We start from the raw sequence: 20,232 nt of genomic DNA on the forward strand, positions 1-20,232 counted from the left end.
CGGTAAATGATTTGAAGAATACTATCAGCCAAGAGACTAACACCGTTGAAAGCAAGTTCATATCTATTACCACTTTTAAATAATAAGCCACTTCCGGTTTTGGCCTTTTTCGACCGGAAGCAAGGGTCACGTGATTTCACGCACACTGAATGAAATAAGACCTCAAACTACTCTACCAATTGCCGGCAACAGAATGCTGCGGACGCGTACGGTTGATTTCTTATACATTTTTAAATATTCAAAGTGTCACAATTTAATTGCCTATAAATAAACACCGGATGACGTCATCATGACGTCATCATCACACAATGTTGTTTGAATTAGGGTCTTTGCTTGGACAAAGATTGGTGTAAATGAATTACTGGCAAAGAGTTGAAAATGCTCTCTGAAAATCGACATTTTTTTGTAAATTTCCGTGTACAAAGTCTATGGGAAAAATTAAATATTCAAAATCCTATAATAAATCACGTGATGACGTCAGCATGACGAAAAGTTTCGGCATACATCCTCAGATGATGGTTAAGAACTATGCTGAGTTTAAAGTTGATCGGATTTAAAATAATTGCCAAAGTGGCTTGTAGAATAAAAACGTGTACAAAACCTATGGGGAAAAGTGGAAAAAGAAAAAAAAAGAAAGAAAAAAAAAAGGAAAAAAAAAACTTTAACGAAAACAATAGCTGTTCCCAATTGAAATTGGGAACAGCTAAAAAAAAAGGAAAACAAAAAAACTTTAACGAAAACAATAGCTGTTCCCAATTGAAATTGGGAACAGCTAACTAGAGGTTGTGGTTGTGAACAACCACAGAGCTGTTCCCAGTTTTGATTCTCTATTGGACCGTAAACAAAATGATTTAATGATTAACAAAAAATGAAATTAATAAATTGAAATTATTACTTTTAAAGATTGCACTTCCGGTACAACCTTTTAAATATTCATGAAGTCATAGCATAACAATAATTATGTGCACAGTAATAATAATTCAATATAATTATCTGTCAATATTGCTTTGTATTAATGTGAAGTTTCAACCTGATCAGATTAATAATTCATGAAATATGATATAAGGGTCTACAATTACCACTTCCGGTAAAACCGGGAGTGAAGGTCACATGACCTTGACATGTCAATTTTTATCTAAAACACTTCCCTGTCCGTATACCTGCCAGGTTTGAGATCAATCGGTCAAATAGTTCTATAGTTATAGGACTGTAAAGATTGTCTCATTAAATATTCATGACGTCATGACATGACAATAATTATGTGCACATTAATAATAATGCAAGAAAATTATCTGTCAATATAGCTTAGTATTAATGTGAAGTTTCAACCTAATCAGATTAATAATTCATGAAATATGATATAGGGGCCTAAAATTACCACTTCCGGTAAAACTAAAAGTGAAGGTCACATGACCTTGAAATATCAATGTTCATCTATAACACATCCCTGTCTGTATACCTACTAAATTTGAGATCAATCGGTCAAATAGTTCCATAGTTATAAGACTGTAAATATTTTCTCATTAAATATTCATGACGTCATAACATGACAATATTTATGTGCACAGTAATAATAATGCAATATAATTATCTGTCATAGCTTTGTATTAATGTGAAGTTTCAACCTGATCAGATTAATAATTCATGAAATATGATATCGGGGCCTAAAATTACCACTTCCGGTAAAACCAGAAGTGAAGGTCTCGTGACCTTGACATATCAATTGTCATCTATAACACTTCCCTGTCTGTATAACCTACCAAATTTGAGATCAATTGATCAAATAGTTCTATAGTTATAAGGCTGTAAAAACTGAATCTATAAATAGATGTCACGTGACCCCTGATGACGTCACGATGACAAAAAGTTTCGGCATACATCTTCAGATGATTGTTAATGACTATGCTGAGTTTAAAGTTGATCGGATTTAAAATAGTTCCCAAAGTGGCTTGTAGAATAAAAACGTGTTATATTTTTATTGCAATTGCATAAGTGTCCAACTTCCCCTAAAGCAGAACAAAAATCACTGACACAAGTCTACTGATTGGCGAATGGGGGCGCCATTCACTTTATACGGTGTGCCGTTATATTTTTTTGGTGAGCGCAGCTGTTCTTATTTTGATCCCGTAAAAGTGTTCAGATCAGGCCTGTGCCGCTCGTTACGTTGCCTTGCATAGCTTAGTCTGTGCACCCGTACAACCGTTAAAGTTTCTGATTGGCGAATGGGGGGCCATTCACTTTATACGGTGTGCCGTTATATTTTTTTTGTAACGCGCTATCCTTTTGACCCCGTAAAAGTGTTAATTAGATGAGGCACTGTGCCGCTCGTTACGCTGCCTGGCACAGCCCGTACAAAAATGTACTGCCCTCTTTTGGCGAGAATGAAGGGACGTAATGTACATTGAACGACGTTTCAAAGCCACGTATACATGCTATACACATTGTGAGGTCCTGTGCATGGTTTAAAGCTCTCTACCGCAACTTGGGCAAGGGCATTTTTTGCCGACGTCACGTCAACTGTGTGAACAATTAAACAAACTGGGAACTTGGCACTGTTGAGGCAAATGTTTATGCTATCATTTAATGGGCAATTCAAGATTATATCTGTACGGATTAATTTTTCAGGAATTTTCTAAAGAAAAAGGGTCTTTTCATTATAACTTCCGGTCTGATGACGTCATACACCTTAAACTTCGCACACATCTTAAGTGGGTCAAGGTCATCATGTACACCAATATTAAGGCGATTCCGACAAACTTCGCCGCAGACATCTATTCAAAATACATTTTTGAAAATTTTCAACCTGTCGCTAGAGGGCGCTCGAAGATTGCATGACTTCATCGGTAAATGATTTGAAGAATACTATCAGCCAAAAGACTAACACCGTTGAAAGCAAGTTCATATCTATTACCACTTTCAAATAATAAGCCACTTCCGGTTTTGGCCTTTTTCGACCGGAAGCAAGGGTCACGTGATTTCACGCACACTGAATGAAATAAAGACCTCAACCTACTCTACCACTTGCCGGCAACAGAATGCTGCGGACGCGTACGGTTGATTTCTTATACATTTTTAAATATTAAAAGTGTAACAATTTAATTGCCTATAAATAAACACCGGATGACGTCATCATGACGTCATCATTACACAATGTTGTTTGAATTAGGGTCTTTGCTTGGACAAAGGTTGGTGTAAATGAATTACTGGCAAAGAGTTGAAAATGCTCTCTGAAAATCGACATTTTAAAAAAATTCTGTGTACAAAGTCTATGGGAAAAATTAAATATTCAAAATTCTATAATAAATCACGTGATGACGTCAGCATGACGAAAAGTTTCGGCATACATCCTCAGATGATGGTTAATAACTATGCTGAGTTTAAAGTTGTTCGGATTTAAAATAATTGCCAAAGTGGCTTGTAGAATAAAAACGTGTACAAAACCTATGGGGAAAAGTGGAAAAAGAAAAAGAAGAAAAAAAAAATGAAAAAAAAAAAACTTTAACGAAAACAAGAGCTGTTCCCAATTGAAATTGGGAACAGCTAAAAAAAAAAAAAAAACTTTAACGAAAACAATAGCTGTTCCCAATTGAAATTGGGAACAGCTAAAAAAAGGAAAAAAAAAAACTTTAACGAAAACAAGAGCTGTTCCCAATTGAAATCGGGAACAGCTAATTAACAATTTGGTGTCACTGTTACAGGTGAAATTTGTGTCCCATATGCTAGTTTATCATGTTGCTACTCTAAAAAGGGTCATGTTACAGAAAAATGGTTTTGTTTTTGACAAAATATAGACCCTAGACTGCAAAACCATGTGAAGCTGAATTTAATTTGGTTATTTTGAAAATTTGACCCTAATGTCACACACTGGCCTCCACATTTATGTAAACACCCTTATACACTTGTCACATATATATGCCTGTATTTCTTTTTTTGTAAAGCCCAGAATTCAGCTAAAATTTCACTGCAAGATTGTAGGCCTAATCCCATTAATTTGTCTTTATTAAGGTTTTTTGAGTAAACGTTCATTTTTTTGACAATTTATGTTATTTATCAGTTATACAATGACCTAAATTCATCACAAAAGGAACACATGATTCTCGGATTTCGGATATTTTCCCTCATATTTAAAATTGGACTCCCGGCCTATTGGTGTAGACACCTGAAATTTACATTCAAATGGATCTCTTTGTCATATCATTTCCCGCCCTTTTTTTCAAGTAGACCTGTTTATGCAAAGATTTTCCGTATAACAATGGTTTATTGGACAAAAGGTGATTTGTTTTAACCCATAAATATTTCGGGCAGCAAAAACATCTCAAACTTCTTGATTTTTTTCAAGAAAATATCCTATAGTATTGTGCGGCAGTGTATTACATGTACCATATATTTTAATAATTGATGGACATGGAAAAATCGTCTGCTGTGATCAGTCGTGTCTCGCGAATTCTCATACGTGATGTGAACAGATTTTCTGACGAGTAACGGACGCAAAAGAAAACATGACGTTCTCCACGGCTGTTTACGTACGATGAAAAAGTAGTAGCGAAAAAGTGAATAAAAACACTTTTCAACTCCTTTGATGACATTAGATTTTTAGTATGTTAAATAGTGATATTATCTGAGTGTGATAGCATTAGAATAAACTCTATTGCGATTTGTTCTAGGTCAGGCCCTGTTTTGTTCTAAATTGACCGGACTATTAGGATTTTATACTAAATAGGTCTATTGTTACACTGGCTTATTTTAACCAGTACACGCTGGGATTATTTTGACAAGAACAGAACGAGGCACGGGAATACTTTCCACTCGACTTCAAGCCAGGCAGGTTGAAGCCATGACCCTCGGGCAGCACACTCATATTTCCGGCCTTGCTTTTTGTGAGCGGGTCGCCGACAGATATTTCCGGTTTGTCCGTCATCCGTATGCGAATAACGCAAAACGTTTGCGTGTATACAAGTCATCCGGCACGAACTGGTTAACGTTTTGTTTTAATGGATGCTTGGGGAAAGGTTCTTGTAGTCTTGAACGGTACTTTGACCCCACAAAGACGAAACAACAGGCGAATTGTCAGCTCAGAAAATGCTTGCATCTCTGTTCATGGATGTGTAACCGATTGCAAACAAAATGTAAAATAACTAAATTTGGAAAAGTGGGGAAAGTATTATTTTTTTTAAAAGTGCCTTTAAAGGGAAAATACAATATTTGCAAACATCAAAAAACGAAATGATCAAATTATCACGATAAACCTTACTGGATTGTTAGGGAATGACAGTCTAAAGTGTCCTGTAAAATCGTGTCTCCTGGTGTCCTGACATTTTCAAGAAAATTTTGTATTTTTCCAACGCTGGTCGGCCGACCAGCGTTGGAGAAATCTTGGATTTTCTTGACGCGACTATCAGTTACAGCCCACTCTGACTTCACATGACAGAGATAGTCGGATATGCTCTGAAAAGACTCCTCGTCTTTGTCTGAGCATACGCAGTACGACCCTGACTTGGTAAGGTATGACATACGGATTGACTCATCTGTAGCAGTCACCACTTGCAATAAAAACAGGCATGAGTTCAATGAATAAAACATGTAAAATGTAACTAATCTATAACTTAATGACGCTAGCATTAATAATATGTGACGTTTTACCTTAGCCAAAAACCAGTCGCATGTTGCTGGCAGCTTGTGAAGTATGTTTCACTGCGATGAAGTCGCTGGGCTCAATTTTCTTTGGATTATCATGTTCATCAGATAAAACTAATTGCACAAAAAAAGTCAATTAAAAGCCTCCTATGGAAACATGCATTCTCTGAGCCATGCTGTTACTTGGGTCAGTATTGGTCAAGTGACCCATTGGTTTGTTAAAAGTATGCCAGGGGAGGTGGAAGAAAATTTTGACCATTTCAAAAAATGTGGTAGAAGTTAATGTAGCAAAATTTATTTACTGAGCATTATTATGATCGAATCAGTTTTGAAAGTTATATCATGCCGGCTCACTCACCAGTTGAATTTTGGCTCTCCTTTTTCATCCCCTGCAGAATCAGATGCTTCACCTTGAAATCCCCAGTGTAATCTGTATTTTTCCACATTTCCACATTGCAATCTAGACACTTAGACAAAAGCATAGTAGACGTCTGATTTTAAGCTGATACTTGGCAACAACCTGGAACTGGTGGAAACCTTGTGATCCCTTCAGAGTGGTCACTTCTGTTTGTGGTCATTGGAATTCATTTTCTGCCACGTAGATGATTGCTCGTTTTGAGTATTGTAGTATTGGCGCCTAGTATTGGATAGGTTGAGTCTTGGGTGGGTAGCTCAGCACCGCAGTACAAGGACTTGATAAAGAGACACGTGTAGACTGGTTAAAGTTACTCACAAGACTGCCTCGTGGCTGGCACACCTGTGGAAGTGCCAGACCAGCACGACATGCTTGAATGGTTTATTATCTAATAACTACATTCGCCCCCATTTTGTTTGTTTGTTTTCCCTTTTAAACATCAAGTACAAAACATATCACGTAATATGATGTTCATGAAAAACAGTCAAATGTTTTCCACTTAAATCTCAGCCCTTTACTGAAATACGGTAAACATGTCATTAAATGATCGCAGTTCAAAGTAATGTGGCAGAAAGTGTTTATTTGTGACGTCATACCATAGCACTAACGCTTAATCACTGTGTGTTATTGACTGGGCAGAGCTTACGAGCTCCGTGAACATGGGCGTCGCTAGGATTTTGTTAGAGGGGGCAAAACATATTTTTACCACAAAATTCTTGTATTTCTCAACAAATTCTCGATTTTTCAGTTTTAGAGGGGGGCAGGGACATTTTGCCCCCCCCCCCAACTCATTAAATTTACACCACTATGACCTCGCGCCTCTTTTTCTTTTCTTTTTTTCTCTTTTTTTTTTCTTCCTCTTATTGTTTTGTTTTTTTTTTGCTTTTCCAGGGGCCCCCCCTCACGACGCCCATGTCCGTGAGTTGCTGGACATATGTGATTGGTTGATAATTCCCATAGGTTTAGCGTGCCATAGGGTTAGTACATGCACATGGCTCGTAAATATGACTTAGCGTCTACACGTACCTGGTATATAAGTGCGTGCCTGGGCGGCGCAGAGGCGCTCTGGTTTGGGATCAAGTTTTGGACTGATTGTTACAGTTGTGGTTTAGGTGATTGTTGTTAGGTGAGATACTAGCTGGTTGAGTGTCTAGTTTTGGGGCTCAGCTGTTTCAGGTGTTGAGTGCCGGGTGTCTGGAGATAGCGGGCTAGGGTGTAGCTGCGACAGCGAGCAGAGAAGTAGGTGAATTACTTGTACTCTGCTTATGTGTAATTGCTTAGGCGATTTGTACAAAGTCTGTGTAGCTGTACTGGGGTTGCGGTGGTGTGTGTAGCTGAATTCTGGCTTACGCACATGGTGTAGCGGGTACCCTGCTATAGGACTGTATACATTGCTAAGCGGCTGTTGTGTGCTTGTGACGCTGTGTTATTGCTAACTTAGCGATTCATTACTGGCGCTGTGCATAGTTGCTCATTGCTGCCATTGTTGTCTAGTGCTTAATGCTGTGTGCGTTGTTGCAAAGGCGAGCAGCGGGCTATCTCCAGTAATTAAAAAAAGACCCTGTTAATAAAAACAACCCACCGAATCACATCCTAATTAATGTACCTGATTATTGTTGAATAAATTATGATTATTGTTGTTTGAGATTACCAACAATTCTGCTTCAGGTGTTTATGTTTACAGGTTTATTGTGCAATTAATTAACAGAGATAAATAATTAACACTCATTCACAATCGGGCAGTAGATTTCCACCAAAACGGACCTGCACCCTTAGCCTTGAAGGTCGCTCTGAGTGATCTCTCGTCTAGGGAAGAGCCTTGGTTTGGGAAGATTGTCTTCTTTCCACTAAGAGTCAGACTTATCCTAACAGACTTAGCTTGGCCCGAGGGGTTCCCGCCACAAATGGTGTCAGAAGTGGGATGATTGTGATTGATTAAGTTGATTTCTCTATTGAATAATTGAATTGCACAGTTAAGCTTGAATTGTTGTTGATTTCTGTGGTGATTTCGGTGGTTGTTTGGAATTATGAGCGAAGGAACTTCAGAATTTGGTTTGTGGGTTGCTCTTGATAGTCTTAAGAAGCCTGTTGCTTTTGGGACCGACAGGTCTAAGGTCAATGTCACTATTGCTTAAACAATAGAAATTGCTAAAACAATAGAAATTGCTAAAACAATAGAAATTGCTAAAACAATAGAAATTGCTAAAACAATAGAAATTGCTAAAACAATAGAAATTGCTAAAACAATAGAAATTGCTAAAACAATAGAAATTGCTAAAACAATAGAAATTGCTAAAACAATAGAAATTGCTAAAACAATAGAAATTGCTAAAACAATAGAAATTGCTAAAACAATAGAAATTGCTAAAACAATAGAAATTGCTAAAACAATAGAAATGTTCCATTTTGGTTAGGGACACTGACTTAAAAAAAAAATGCAAGCATGTCAGGGGGATTGCGCAAGTCTCACCTGCAGTATTTTTCTTTATGGCCTAACGCAACATGCACCTACCACCAGTGTATATGCACGTTAAGCCATTCTGCAGACGAAGCCCGAATTTTATTGTGAATGAGTATTTTTTGGCCAGTTCAACCAGATCCGTGATGTGCTGGGACAACATGAATATTCATTATTTACGTCCTGTACTAGACACAAAACAGCGGTAAACATTTTGTGCTTACGTTTACGAACACATTATAATATCACGTAAACTGATCAAGAGACGTGTTCACACACGAACGGCTGTGCTGGAGTTTGCCGATGTGCAAACTGTTTTGGAAATTCCCTGGTGTTACGCGGTCGTTTTCAAATGATGTACATTGTGCAAATGGGACCAGCAAGCCTTTATTCTGTTGTTTGAATGTGTGCACTATAACTATGATGATGTCATTAACTGATTTTTTGTATTAATATTTAACATTTTAATATTTTCTTGTAATTACATAAAATACGGTCAGATTGACTTCAAAGTAGGCACAGACCAAGAGCCATCATTTTCAATGAATGACGTCATTAATTTCCTACATTTTGTAAATTCTGGTAGTCTCCTAACCAGGCTACATGTATGTTGCACAAAATTTCACTACGTGCACTCTGCTTTTCATAGGATGACACACGTTTTCGTACAACACCCCACTTTGTTTTTTTTGTTTACACCGAATCGACACTTACATCACCATCTGTAGAATACTCATGTACATAGTGTACATAATAATTTGGGGGTATGCTGAATTGCGAAGGACGCGGCTACAACGTGGTCGGGCCGCTGGCACGTAAAGGCGCCTATGGCTGCCAGCCACATCAACCCATATATGACCACGGAGCAAAGCCTGAGATCGAAAGTGTTCGATTTTTTCCGGAGGGAGGAAAACCGGAGGGCCCGGAGAAAAACCCTCGTGGCACAGGAGAGAACCAACGCACAACTCTACTCACCAGTGATCCACGGCCAGGCCAGGATCCGTGGCCAGGATTCGAACCGTGGTCACCTTGGTTAGAGGCGAGCGCTTTATGCACAAGCCACCCATGGATGAAACTCCTTCATGGCAGTTGTTGCTAAAACAATCGAAACAGCTCAGAGTTTGTCCACAAACACATGTCTACTTTTACATGTTTTTTCTTGTACAGTATCTATTCATGTTCACTCACTCATTTAAATCACATACAATGTCTTCCCAACAGAAAAGCAACAGACAATTTTATTCAGGGATCATAGGCATCAATTCAGTTCGTAAATAACCTAAAGAAAACAATAATGATGTAAATGAACATTCCATGTGACCCATGTAAGTTGATGTTAAAATGGTGGTGTCATGCTATGGGAACAGTCAAGTGGCGGCTTATGGGGTGGGCCATGGGAGGGAATTTGCCCACCCTCCAAGTTTTTCCCTGTCCCACCTCCCCCTCCCCCAACAGTTTTTTCGCAACACTTACCAACAAATAGATTAATTATGTTTGTTTTCTTTGCTGTTAAGATTCATAAAATGTGGACACATTTTGGGCCAGTTAAAGCATTATAAACATTGGTACTTTGGTAGACAAAACACGCCACACATGCATTTATATAGCTTTAGATAGTGTGCAGCCAACATCTTTGTACATTTGTTGTACATTTGTTATACACCATTCTGCAGTTTGATACATTTCTCATTCATAGAAACGACTACACTTCCAAGTTGCATACACAGGCTTTAGACTTTATTTTGACTGCCCCTAAAAATATTTCCTTGCCCCCCCAAGTCTGGCCCACTACTGGAACAGTCACAGTTGCGGGGCATTTGTTTTTAACACTACTTTTCTTGTGTTTTGTTTTAAATCACTGTCCACTTTTAGCAAGCTGTGTGTGCTCCAAGCCGTATCTCTTTCCTTACTGGGAGACGCCCAGATTCTACCTTACTGTGGGACTTCACGTCAAGCTACTGGCGGCAGGCAGCTGGAAATTACACCACATTACCACAACACTTCAAAGAAAGTGGATATTACACTTTGTCAGCTGGCAAAGTTTTCCATCATGGTAGGTATATGAAGATATTTAATAAAGAAATATGCGTAGCTCACAAGTTAACTTGAACATTCAAAACCATATGAGGCTCCAATAATAATAATAAAACATTACAAAAAATTAAAGCTTAATACCTGTTTGAGAACAAAAGCTTAAAAGGAATATACATAATTTGCAAATTGTGTCAAAAAATACAAAACTACCAAATTATTATGAAATACTTTACTGGACTATTAAAGAATGACCGTCTGGTGTGCTGACATTTTCACGAAAGTGGTATTTCTGTATCAATTTCCAACACAGGTCGGCTGACCAGCATTGGAAAAAACTGGTTTTTTTTTCAAATTCTGCCCCCAATTTACGATATTTAGTCAGTCAACATTTTATTTGCAATTGATTACACACCTATGAATGGGTACCAGCCAGCTAGACTGGTTCCCCGACCTTACAATTCTCCGACATCTATAAATTGCTCTGTTTGATTATAAGTAGGGTCAAGGAACCAGACTACTAACACCTGATTGTTTTTCTTGGTTTTTCCAGTATCAATGAACACAAAACTTCAAACAAGTCAGTGTAACAATATTTGCCATAAAATCCTACCCCCCCCCCCCCAAATTCATCAATTTCATTAATATCTGTGTCAGCCTAAAATCTGTTTCTACATGTTTGAAGAAAGCTCATTTAATTCATAAATAAGCTTTTTAAAAATCTGTTTCTACATGTTTGAAGAAAGCTCATTTAATTCATAATAAGCTATTGGCAGTGTTCTAGTACTCTAGTACTTTTTGTTTAGAGTACTCGTACTCGAATGTCAAAGTACTCGTACTCGTAATGACGGTACTCGTACTCGGGCAGCAAGTTCTCGTACTCGACATGTCGAAATTGTACTCAATCATCAAAGTACTTGCACTCGAATAGCAGTACTCGAAAAAAAAAAATGGTATACGGTAGCTTGACTTACCACGGCCGTTAATTTTATCAATACTTTCAGTTTGAAATGGTTGATTGGCTTGCAGAGAAGTCGAAGTTTCCTGACTTTCCTGTGCCCACGTCTGGACAAACACAATTAACAGCTAGCCATGAGTGGGTCTGTATGTCGGTCTGACTGGGCCTAAACCGACATAAACACAGGCCTGTATGCGTAGTACACATACGTTACCACGAATCTGCCACGTTGTACGTTCCACATTCACTTGTCAAAAATTGTCGGTCTGTGAAGAATTTGTGGCACTTTTGTGCCCAAGTTGTAACTTGTTCGTGACGAAAATCACGAAATATGATGTCTGTATACAAGTACCGGGTACTCGTACTCATACTCAAAAGTACAAGTACTCGTACCAGTTTGTACTCGGCAACCTAAGTACTCGGTACTCGGGAAAAAAAGTACCGGTACTCCACTACAACTAGCTATTGGTCCAAAACCCATCATATTGGTGGTTTTCTTCACCATCCTACGTCCGCTTGAGTTTATTTCTTTGAATTTAATAAAGTGGAGTTTGTCTTCAATTTGTGTATCTTCATTTGTCTGATTTTCGATCTCCGTAAGTACGTATTTTCGTCCAGGCACGGACAACACTGTAGCCGACGCCCTCTCCAGAGGAAGGATTCGGCCAACGGAATGGACGCTACAGCCTCAAGTCGTCGATCAGATCTTCTTGAATATCGATCGCCTACACATAGATCTGTTTGCAACAAGAGCAAACGACCAGCGACTTTTTTTTTGCTCAAGATACCCCGATCCACAAGCATGGCACACCGATGCTCTGTTGATTCCATGGACGGGAATGTTTACGATGAAAATGCCTTTCCCCCAATACGCCTTTCCTCCAATATCCCTGATTGCACGGGTACTCACAAAGATAGAACGGGAACACTGCAGAATCCTCCTTGTGGCCCCATTCTGGCCCTGGCAGCCATGGTTCCTCAGATTGATCAAGCTGTTGGTTCACAGCTCACTAATCCTACCACAGCGTCCAGACATCCTGGTCCAACCCAATTCGAACATGATTCACCCAGCACCACAGGATCTTCACCTGACGTGCTGAACATGTCCAACGATTGTTCCAATCAGCGAGCCTTTCGGCAGAAGCTGCCACATTTGCGGCACAGAGTCGGAGACCATCTACAACAGCCGACTTCGACATTTTTATAGATCTTGCAGATGGAAAGCTACTGATCCTGTCAATTCGTCTTTAACCGATATTGGTGATTTTCAAAATCGTGTTCGTTTTTTTGTGAGGTTGTAGACTATGCCGTAAGAAACAGTTTGTGTTCCCGGACACAAAACGGCTTGACCTTTACTTCCGGTGTTACCGGAAGTACATTAAAAACCGAATATAACTCAAAAGCGGAAGCATTTTACTACAGACATATATTATGAAAGTGTTAAGTGAGGAATGGTAGACACAAAAAACAGTGTGATGACGTCATCATCAGAAAGGGCGCCCCCTAGCGGCACATAAAGTAGTGTTTGTTTTCTTTATTTTGAAAACCATCTGTTCAAATTTTATCAAATCGCCCCTTGATATTCTTTGATTAACCACAGATAACTTGGCAAGGTTTCAAATTCATGACGACATCAGACCGGAAGTTATTCTATGAGAATTTGAAAAAGATCATATTTTAAATTTAATTCTTTCATTTGTTCCATGTCATTTATATCTTTGTAGCCCAAATAACGATACCATTATAATGTTCACCATTGGCTTCCAAATACTGTGACGTTATTTAACTTCACAATGAACATTTATCCACTCCGAACTAAATCAGTATTCACTTCCCGTTTTTGACTAATGACGTTATCAAGCCAGAAATAACTTGTATGTGTACATAAAATGTTTACTGAAATTTATCATACTGTTAAAGATGCATTTTTTAAACAAAATAATTGATTGTACTGGAAAGGATTTAATTTCGTGATCCTTTGTTCTTACATAAACATATTCATTACTTATCTTGGCAGTGTTTAATAAAAAATTGCCTGCCCGACCACTCTGCGTTGTAACTCAACAAACGCGAACTTCTAGTCTGATTGAGTGGTCGGGCACAATCTGACCACTGTCTAGAATTGTTCCGATTAATCTTTCTTTCTTTCTTTCTTTCTTTTTTTTTTCCGGACAATACTTCTCCGCGGGTTTACTCCTAAACCGTTGAAGATATAAACTTGTAACTTCGAACACATATCGACCCTGATCCCGAGTAGTGCATATTGTCCTGACGTCATGATGACGTCATCAGGTATCAAATTACAAGCAATTTAGTGTTTCTATTTATTAATCATTACAAATCGATATAAAATCAACCGTGAGAGACCGGAACTTGTTTTTAACGGCAGTCAATAGAATAATACTGGGTCTTCAATTTACTTCGTTGGTGTCAAATCATACGACCCTTACTTCTGGTCGAAACCAGTCGAACCCGGAAGTGCCCTATAATTTAAAAATGGTAAAAGATATGAACGTGCTTTCAACGACTTTTCAAAACTGTAACCAATGACGTCATGAAATATTAGAGCGCCCTCTAGCGGCAGGTTGAAAAATGTCCAAAATGCATTTTGAATAGATGTCTGTGGTGAAGTTTGCTGTAATCTTTTGAAAATTGGTATATATGATGACCTTCATGCAAACAACACGTGTGAAGTTTGAAGCCGATGACGTCATCAGACCGGAAGTTAGGCAAAAAAAAATAAATATTCGGTCTCTGGTCAGACCAAAGTTCCGGAATTGACGCGGCGACGCGGCATTTTTTTTTTTTTTGCCTTTTTTTTTCTTCTTCAAGCTTGGATTGTACAGACAAGGTGGGGTACTATTTTGCTTTTTTGGTGTCCTCATGTACATTGGTGTCCGCCATAATTTGCCTTGGTGCTCTCGATCATTTGCCTTGGTGCAATTTCCCATTCCTTTGGTGCTCTTTGGTAAAAAAAATTGAGGAGGTGCGGCAATAGAGGGCGCTGTTGGAGCTACCGCGGAACATTTTAGAAAAAAGAAGATTGACGCGCATGATTAAAATCGACGCGCGCGCTGACCAGAGACCGACTTATTTTTCTTTTTGGCCTTACAACGAAAAGACTTTTTATTCTTCAAAAATCGCTAAAAAATCAAACGTGAGAGATATAATCTTAAATTGTCCATTAAATGATAGATTAAACATTGGCGTCAATTGTGCCAGGCGCGTGGCTTGTCAAATTGTTCACACACGTGACCCGCCGCCGACAAAAATACCCTAACGGTAGTCCGTCGCTCAAAAATTCAATGAAAGCGTAGAGCTGGGTGTGCGTGAATACACTGCATGTACAGGACATTGTACTTGTACATGCATTCAGTGCAGATCCATTATTTCTTCATCGTCATGCTTGTTGGAATGGGGCCAAACACGTGGCGCGTAGTCTTGTGCTCGAGACGCTTGGTCTTCTATAACAAATCCCATAGACTTTGTGCACAATTTTTCTCGTCAGCATTTTAGTCATAAAGCACACTCATTATGACATTGAAACTTAACATAGTCAAAGAACATATAGCAAAGGTCGTTGGCGAAGATGGACGCAATGATGACGTCATCATGTGATTTATTATGAAATTTTGAATATTTATTTAAGCCCATTGACTTTTTTACACAGTTTTTCCACTTTGTGCCCTTTTTTTTCAAGGGACCTTTTTGGCCACTTTTCAATGGGGCATCTTCATCAAAGTAACACCAAGCAAAGACCTTAATGCTAAGATTGTGCCAGAACAATGATGGCACGATGACGTCATCAGGTGTCACGTGACGAGCAATTAAACTTTGATATTTTTTATCTTTAAAATCTATAGAAAATCAATAATGAGATCTGTCGTCTTGCTGTAGACGACATCTTGCTGTTTGCGGCAAGTGATAGAGTAAATTAAGGTCTTTATTTTTTAACGTGTACGTAAAATCACATGACCCTTGCTTCCGGTCGAAACTGGAAGTGGCTTATTATTGGCTTATTATTTAAAATTGGAAATAGATATGAACTTGCTTTCAACGGTGTTAGTCTCTGGCCAGACAATATTCTTCAAAACTTGTACCGATGACGTCATGAAATTCTCGACCGCCCTCTAGCGGCAGGTTTAAGAATGTCCAAAATGCATTTTGAATAGATGTCTGTGGCGAAGTGTTTTGTAATCGCCTGAAAACTGGTATATATAATGACCTTCATGCAAACAACACATGTGTGAAGTTTGAAGTTGATGACGTCATCAGACCGGAAGTTACAACGAACAGACTTCTATTCTTCAAAAATAAATCAATCCTGAGGGATATAATCGTGAATTGTCCATTGAATGACAGCTTAAACATTGGCATCAATTGTGCCAGGTTCGTGGCTTGTCTAATTGTTCACACACGTGACCCGCCGCCGACAAAAATACCCTTATAGTAGTCCGTCGCTCAAAAATTCAATGAAAGCATAGCGCGTCGCCATTTGGCCACGGCATAGGGCGCGCACGCCCACTGAACGTAGCCTGGCTTTTCGTTTGCTTTTCGTGGGCGTACATGTACATGTGCATGTCCATGTCCAGTTATTAGTACGTAGACCCTGAGAAAGTCTGAGGAGAAGTACTGTTGTCACGCGTGTACAACTAAAATAGATCACTGCGCGCGTCTTCGCATGCGCAGTTAATGTGTCATAGCCGGGGTTAAGCTTGTACACTGCATGCACACTGTGATTCGGAAAGTAGAATGTGTGCACTTACGCTGTTCGTGGCGTGGCCCGGAAAGGCAACCTCGTACGAACTCTGAGCGGCGATTTGGCGAATATAAATGTTTGTTTCTGTTTATAAATTTACCTTCGGATAGTAAGTATTATTTCGGGGTTTTTTTTCTTCGGGCAAATGGTATTGGGAGTTCATGCTGAAAACAGCTTACCATTTAAAATGGCTCCAGTTATGATCGGACACCTGAATACGTGCAAATCAATGAACATGCATCCTCTCCGAATAACATCAGTATTCACTACCCATATTCACTTTTTCTACGTTTAAACAAAAATAAATACATACTGACATTGATCACTACCTAAAAGAAACATTTTTAAACAAAATGATTAATTTTATCAGACAGTTTTAATTTCGTTATCCTTTGTACATGTTCTTACATAAAAAGAAAAATGCATAACTTAACTGGACAGTGTTTCATAAAATAGTTGTCTACCCGACCACTCTGCGTTTGTAACAACAAATGCAAAGCTCTAGTTTTAATTAAATTTTTTAAATTTTAGTATTTTCTTCTAATTACTGAAAATTACATAAAATACGACCCGATTGACTTGGAACCTGGCACACACTTAGACCACCATCTGAAGATTTCAGGCCGAATCATGACATAATCATGACGTCATCACGTGTCACGTGACGTCATCCTAAAAGTGCATATTTTAAGGCCCTATTTCTACAGAACCAGAAGTCCGATTGGGTTCAACCTCAGTATGCAGGTATTCCGGGACGTGTTATAGACAAAAATTGCAGTGACTTTACGATGACGTCATTATGTGATTTTGTATGAATTATTGAATTTTTTGACCTTTTAGTCATATTTATCAGCGGAATGTGGTAAATTCGAAACTGTTTTTGTAAATGGTTTGTTAGGGTATAGATAGATAGATAGATAGATGTACATACATGTACAAAAGTTTGTAAAACGTGTGACGTCATCATGAAGTCATCAAAAACCAGGGTTGGCAATTTTTTTGATTTTTAAAAACAAATATTTAAAAAATCAGATTTATTTGATTTAAATCAGATTTTTTTTATTTTAGTCAAGTCAGTTTTATTTGTTTTTTTTAACTTTCAAAATATTGATATGTCTAAAAATGTGTCTAAATCTCCCAATGCACCCTTACACCCATCACTAATGAGTTTACAGGTCCCTATAATACCCATCACCCACAAAACTCCATAAATTGATAAGTATTTTTGGAGAAAATGTATGGAATCAGTGGTAAAAAATCACATGATTTCATCTACATGTGTACATGTAGTCTACTTCATTGGTTCAATGGTATGTACTGAAGACACTTTAGAAGTGATAGCATACAGCTGAGATACATGTTCATTGTGTGTGGGTATGAATGAAAAACGTGATTTACATGTACAATGTATGGTATGACATGTACAAAAAAAGTACAGTTCTCCATGGGCATGTATATTTCATAAAAATGCTTCTAATTTCAAAACTGGTAGCACTGATCCTTGTGTAACTTATAGTGTTTGATTGATGGTCCTTCAAACAAGGTCGAATATAGAAATCAGGCCTTGCATAGATCTTTAAAAGATATTATATAAATCTCAATGTAAATTTTTATCAACGTTAGGAATAATATTGATCAATTGGGACTACACCTTTAGATGGTTCAGGTAAGCCTTTACCAGCACAGTTGATTCACTACATTGCTGTAAACAAATCAAGGAATGATTAGAGTGAGTATGCTGTCTTTAAAACTCAAACTTTGAACAAAACCTTGAAACTCAGATCTTGACTTTAATCAATACAATGATTTTGCAAAATTATGCAAAACCTACATGTAAGCATGGTAAGTTGAATCGATGCTGATAAAGTACGTGGGGGTTTGAATGTGTTAACAACATCTTACACTATGTAATTAGGTGGAATCAGTTGATTTAAATGATAAAAATTACCCACAATACATTGTTTTGGCCAAATTCAGATTTTACAAAAAGTGATTTAAATCAGTGATTTTTATAAAAAAAATCATTTGATTTAAATCACGATTTAAATCAGTGATTTAAATCAACGTGATTTAAATCAGCCAACCCTGTCAAAAACAGGATTTTTTTATTCACATATAAGGGTATGTCTGATTGTTATGAAACTAGGTGGGTAGGTAGGTATTATTAAAGGGAATATACAACATTTGCAAACATCGAAAAATAAAACTACCAAGTTTTTACGAAATTCCTTACTAGGATGTTGGTAAATGACAGTCAAAAGCATCCTGTAAAGTTATGGCACCTGGTGTGAAGTCATTTTCAAGAAAATGGTATTTTTGTATGTACGTTTCCAGCGGTGGTCGACCGACCACCGTTGGAAAAACCTAACTATTTTGCAACTACACGTATTGCTCCAAATTTACCATTTTTTATTCAGTTCAAATTTTGTTTGCTATTGGTTACATGTTCATGAACGGGTGCAGGCCAGCTAGTCTTGTTCCCTTACCTTACAATTTTCCGGCATCTGGAAATTGATCCATTTTATCTTTAGTGGAGTCAGGGAACCAGACTACTTGAACATTTTTGTTTTTCTTGTTTTTTTCAGCATTTTCGAACAAAAAAACTTCAAACATGTCAGTGTAACAAAATTTGATCTATTATACTCCCCCTTCAAATAGTTCATTTTTGACAATTACAGCAAAAGCCAATGATGTACATTCCCTTTAATATATACCATAGTAAAGTGCACTCAGTGAAGATTCATGCCGAATCATGACGTCATCACGTGTCACGTGACATCACTTCTCACAAAGGAAATTCCCCAAATTCTGCTAGTCTCCTTTCCAGGCTACATATATGTCGCGCTAATTTTCACTACATGGACTTCATTTTTCAAAGGATATCACATGTTTTCGTTCAACACCCCACTTTGGGACTTTTTTTTTTACATCGGATCGACCACCATCTATAGAATACTCATTTACCAGTACATGTACATTCCACTTGGATAAAACTCCTTAGTGCAGTTGTTGCTAAAATGGTCGAAACAGATCAGTGTTTGTCCACAAACACATTTCTAGGTTTTATTTAGCTGTTTCGGTGAACACACCAAAACAGCTCTTTTTTTTTCTTCTTTTTTTTTCTCTTTTTTTTTTGTTTTCTTCCACTTTTTTCCCATAGGATAACACGTGTTTTCGTTCTACACCGGACTTTGGGACTTTTTTCACATCCGATCGACTTCAACCTGGCACACACTTAGACCACCATCTGAAGATTCAGGCCGAATCATGACGTCATCGTGACGTTATCACATGTCACGTGACTTCATCTGAAAAGTGCATATTTTAGGGCCCTATATCTACAGAACCAGAAGTCCGATTAGCGTGATGATGTCATCATGTGACTTTATATAAATCATCAATTTTTGGACCTTTTAGTCATATCTCATGAACGAAATGTGGTAAATTCAAAATTCTTTTTGTAAAAGGTTTGTTATGTCATAGATAGTTGCACAAAATTTCGTAATATGTGTGACGTCATCATGACGTCATCAAAAACGAGATTTTTTTTATTCACATGTAAGGGTATGTCCGATTGTTTTGAAACTTGGTGGGTAGGTAGGTATTGATAAAAGCATTCAAAATCTGAAGGGACTTCATCATTACGTCATCTGATTTTCTATTAATTTTTTTAATTTTAATATTTTCTTCTAATTAGCAAAAAATACATTAAAAAAACGGTTTGATCAACTTCAAACTTGGCACACACTTCCACTACCATCGGAAGATTCAGGCCGAATCATGACGTCATCATGACATCATCACGTGTCAAATGATGTCAACCCTAAAATTGCATAGTTTAAAGTCCCTATATCTACAGAACTGGAGGTCCGATCGGGTTCAAACTCTGTATGCCAGTATTCCGGGACGTGTTATAGACAAAAATTGCAGTGACGTCACAATGACGTCATCATGTGATTTTGTATGAATTATTCAAT

At 37.9% G+C, this 20,232-nt stretch overlaps 1 protein-coding gene across 1 annotated transcript in view; it reads left to right on the top strand.

The window, feature by feature from the left end:
* Positions 1 to 20,232, top strand: part of LOC119726968 (iduronate 2-sulfatase-like) — a 134,008-nt gene that overhangs the window by 44,995 nt on the left and 68,781 nt on the right. The window contains exon 3 of the mRNA XM_038198818.1: positions 10,380 to 10,560. Within this exon, the coding sequence (XP_038054746.1) occupies positions 10,380 to 10,560 (181 nt within the window). The remainder of the gene's footprint in view (positions 1 to 10,379; positions 10,561 to 20,232) is intronic.

The sequence above is a fragment of the Patiria miniata genome, unplaced genomic scaffold, assembly GCF_015706575.1.
Source record: "Patiria miniata isolate m_02_andy unplaced genomic scaffold, ASM1570657v1 HiC_scaffold_2, whole genome shotgun sequence".
NCBI lineage: Eukaryota > Metazoa > Echinodermata > Asteroidea > Valvatida > Asterinidae > Patiria > Patiria miniata.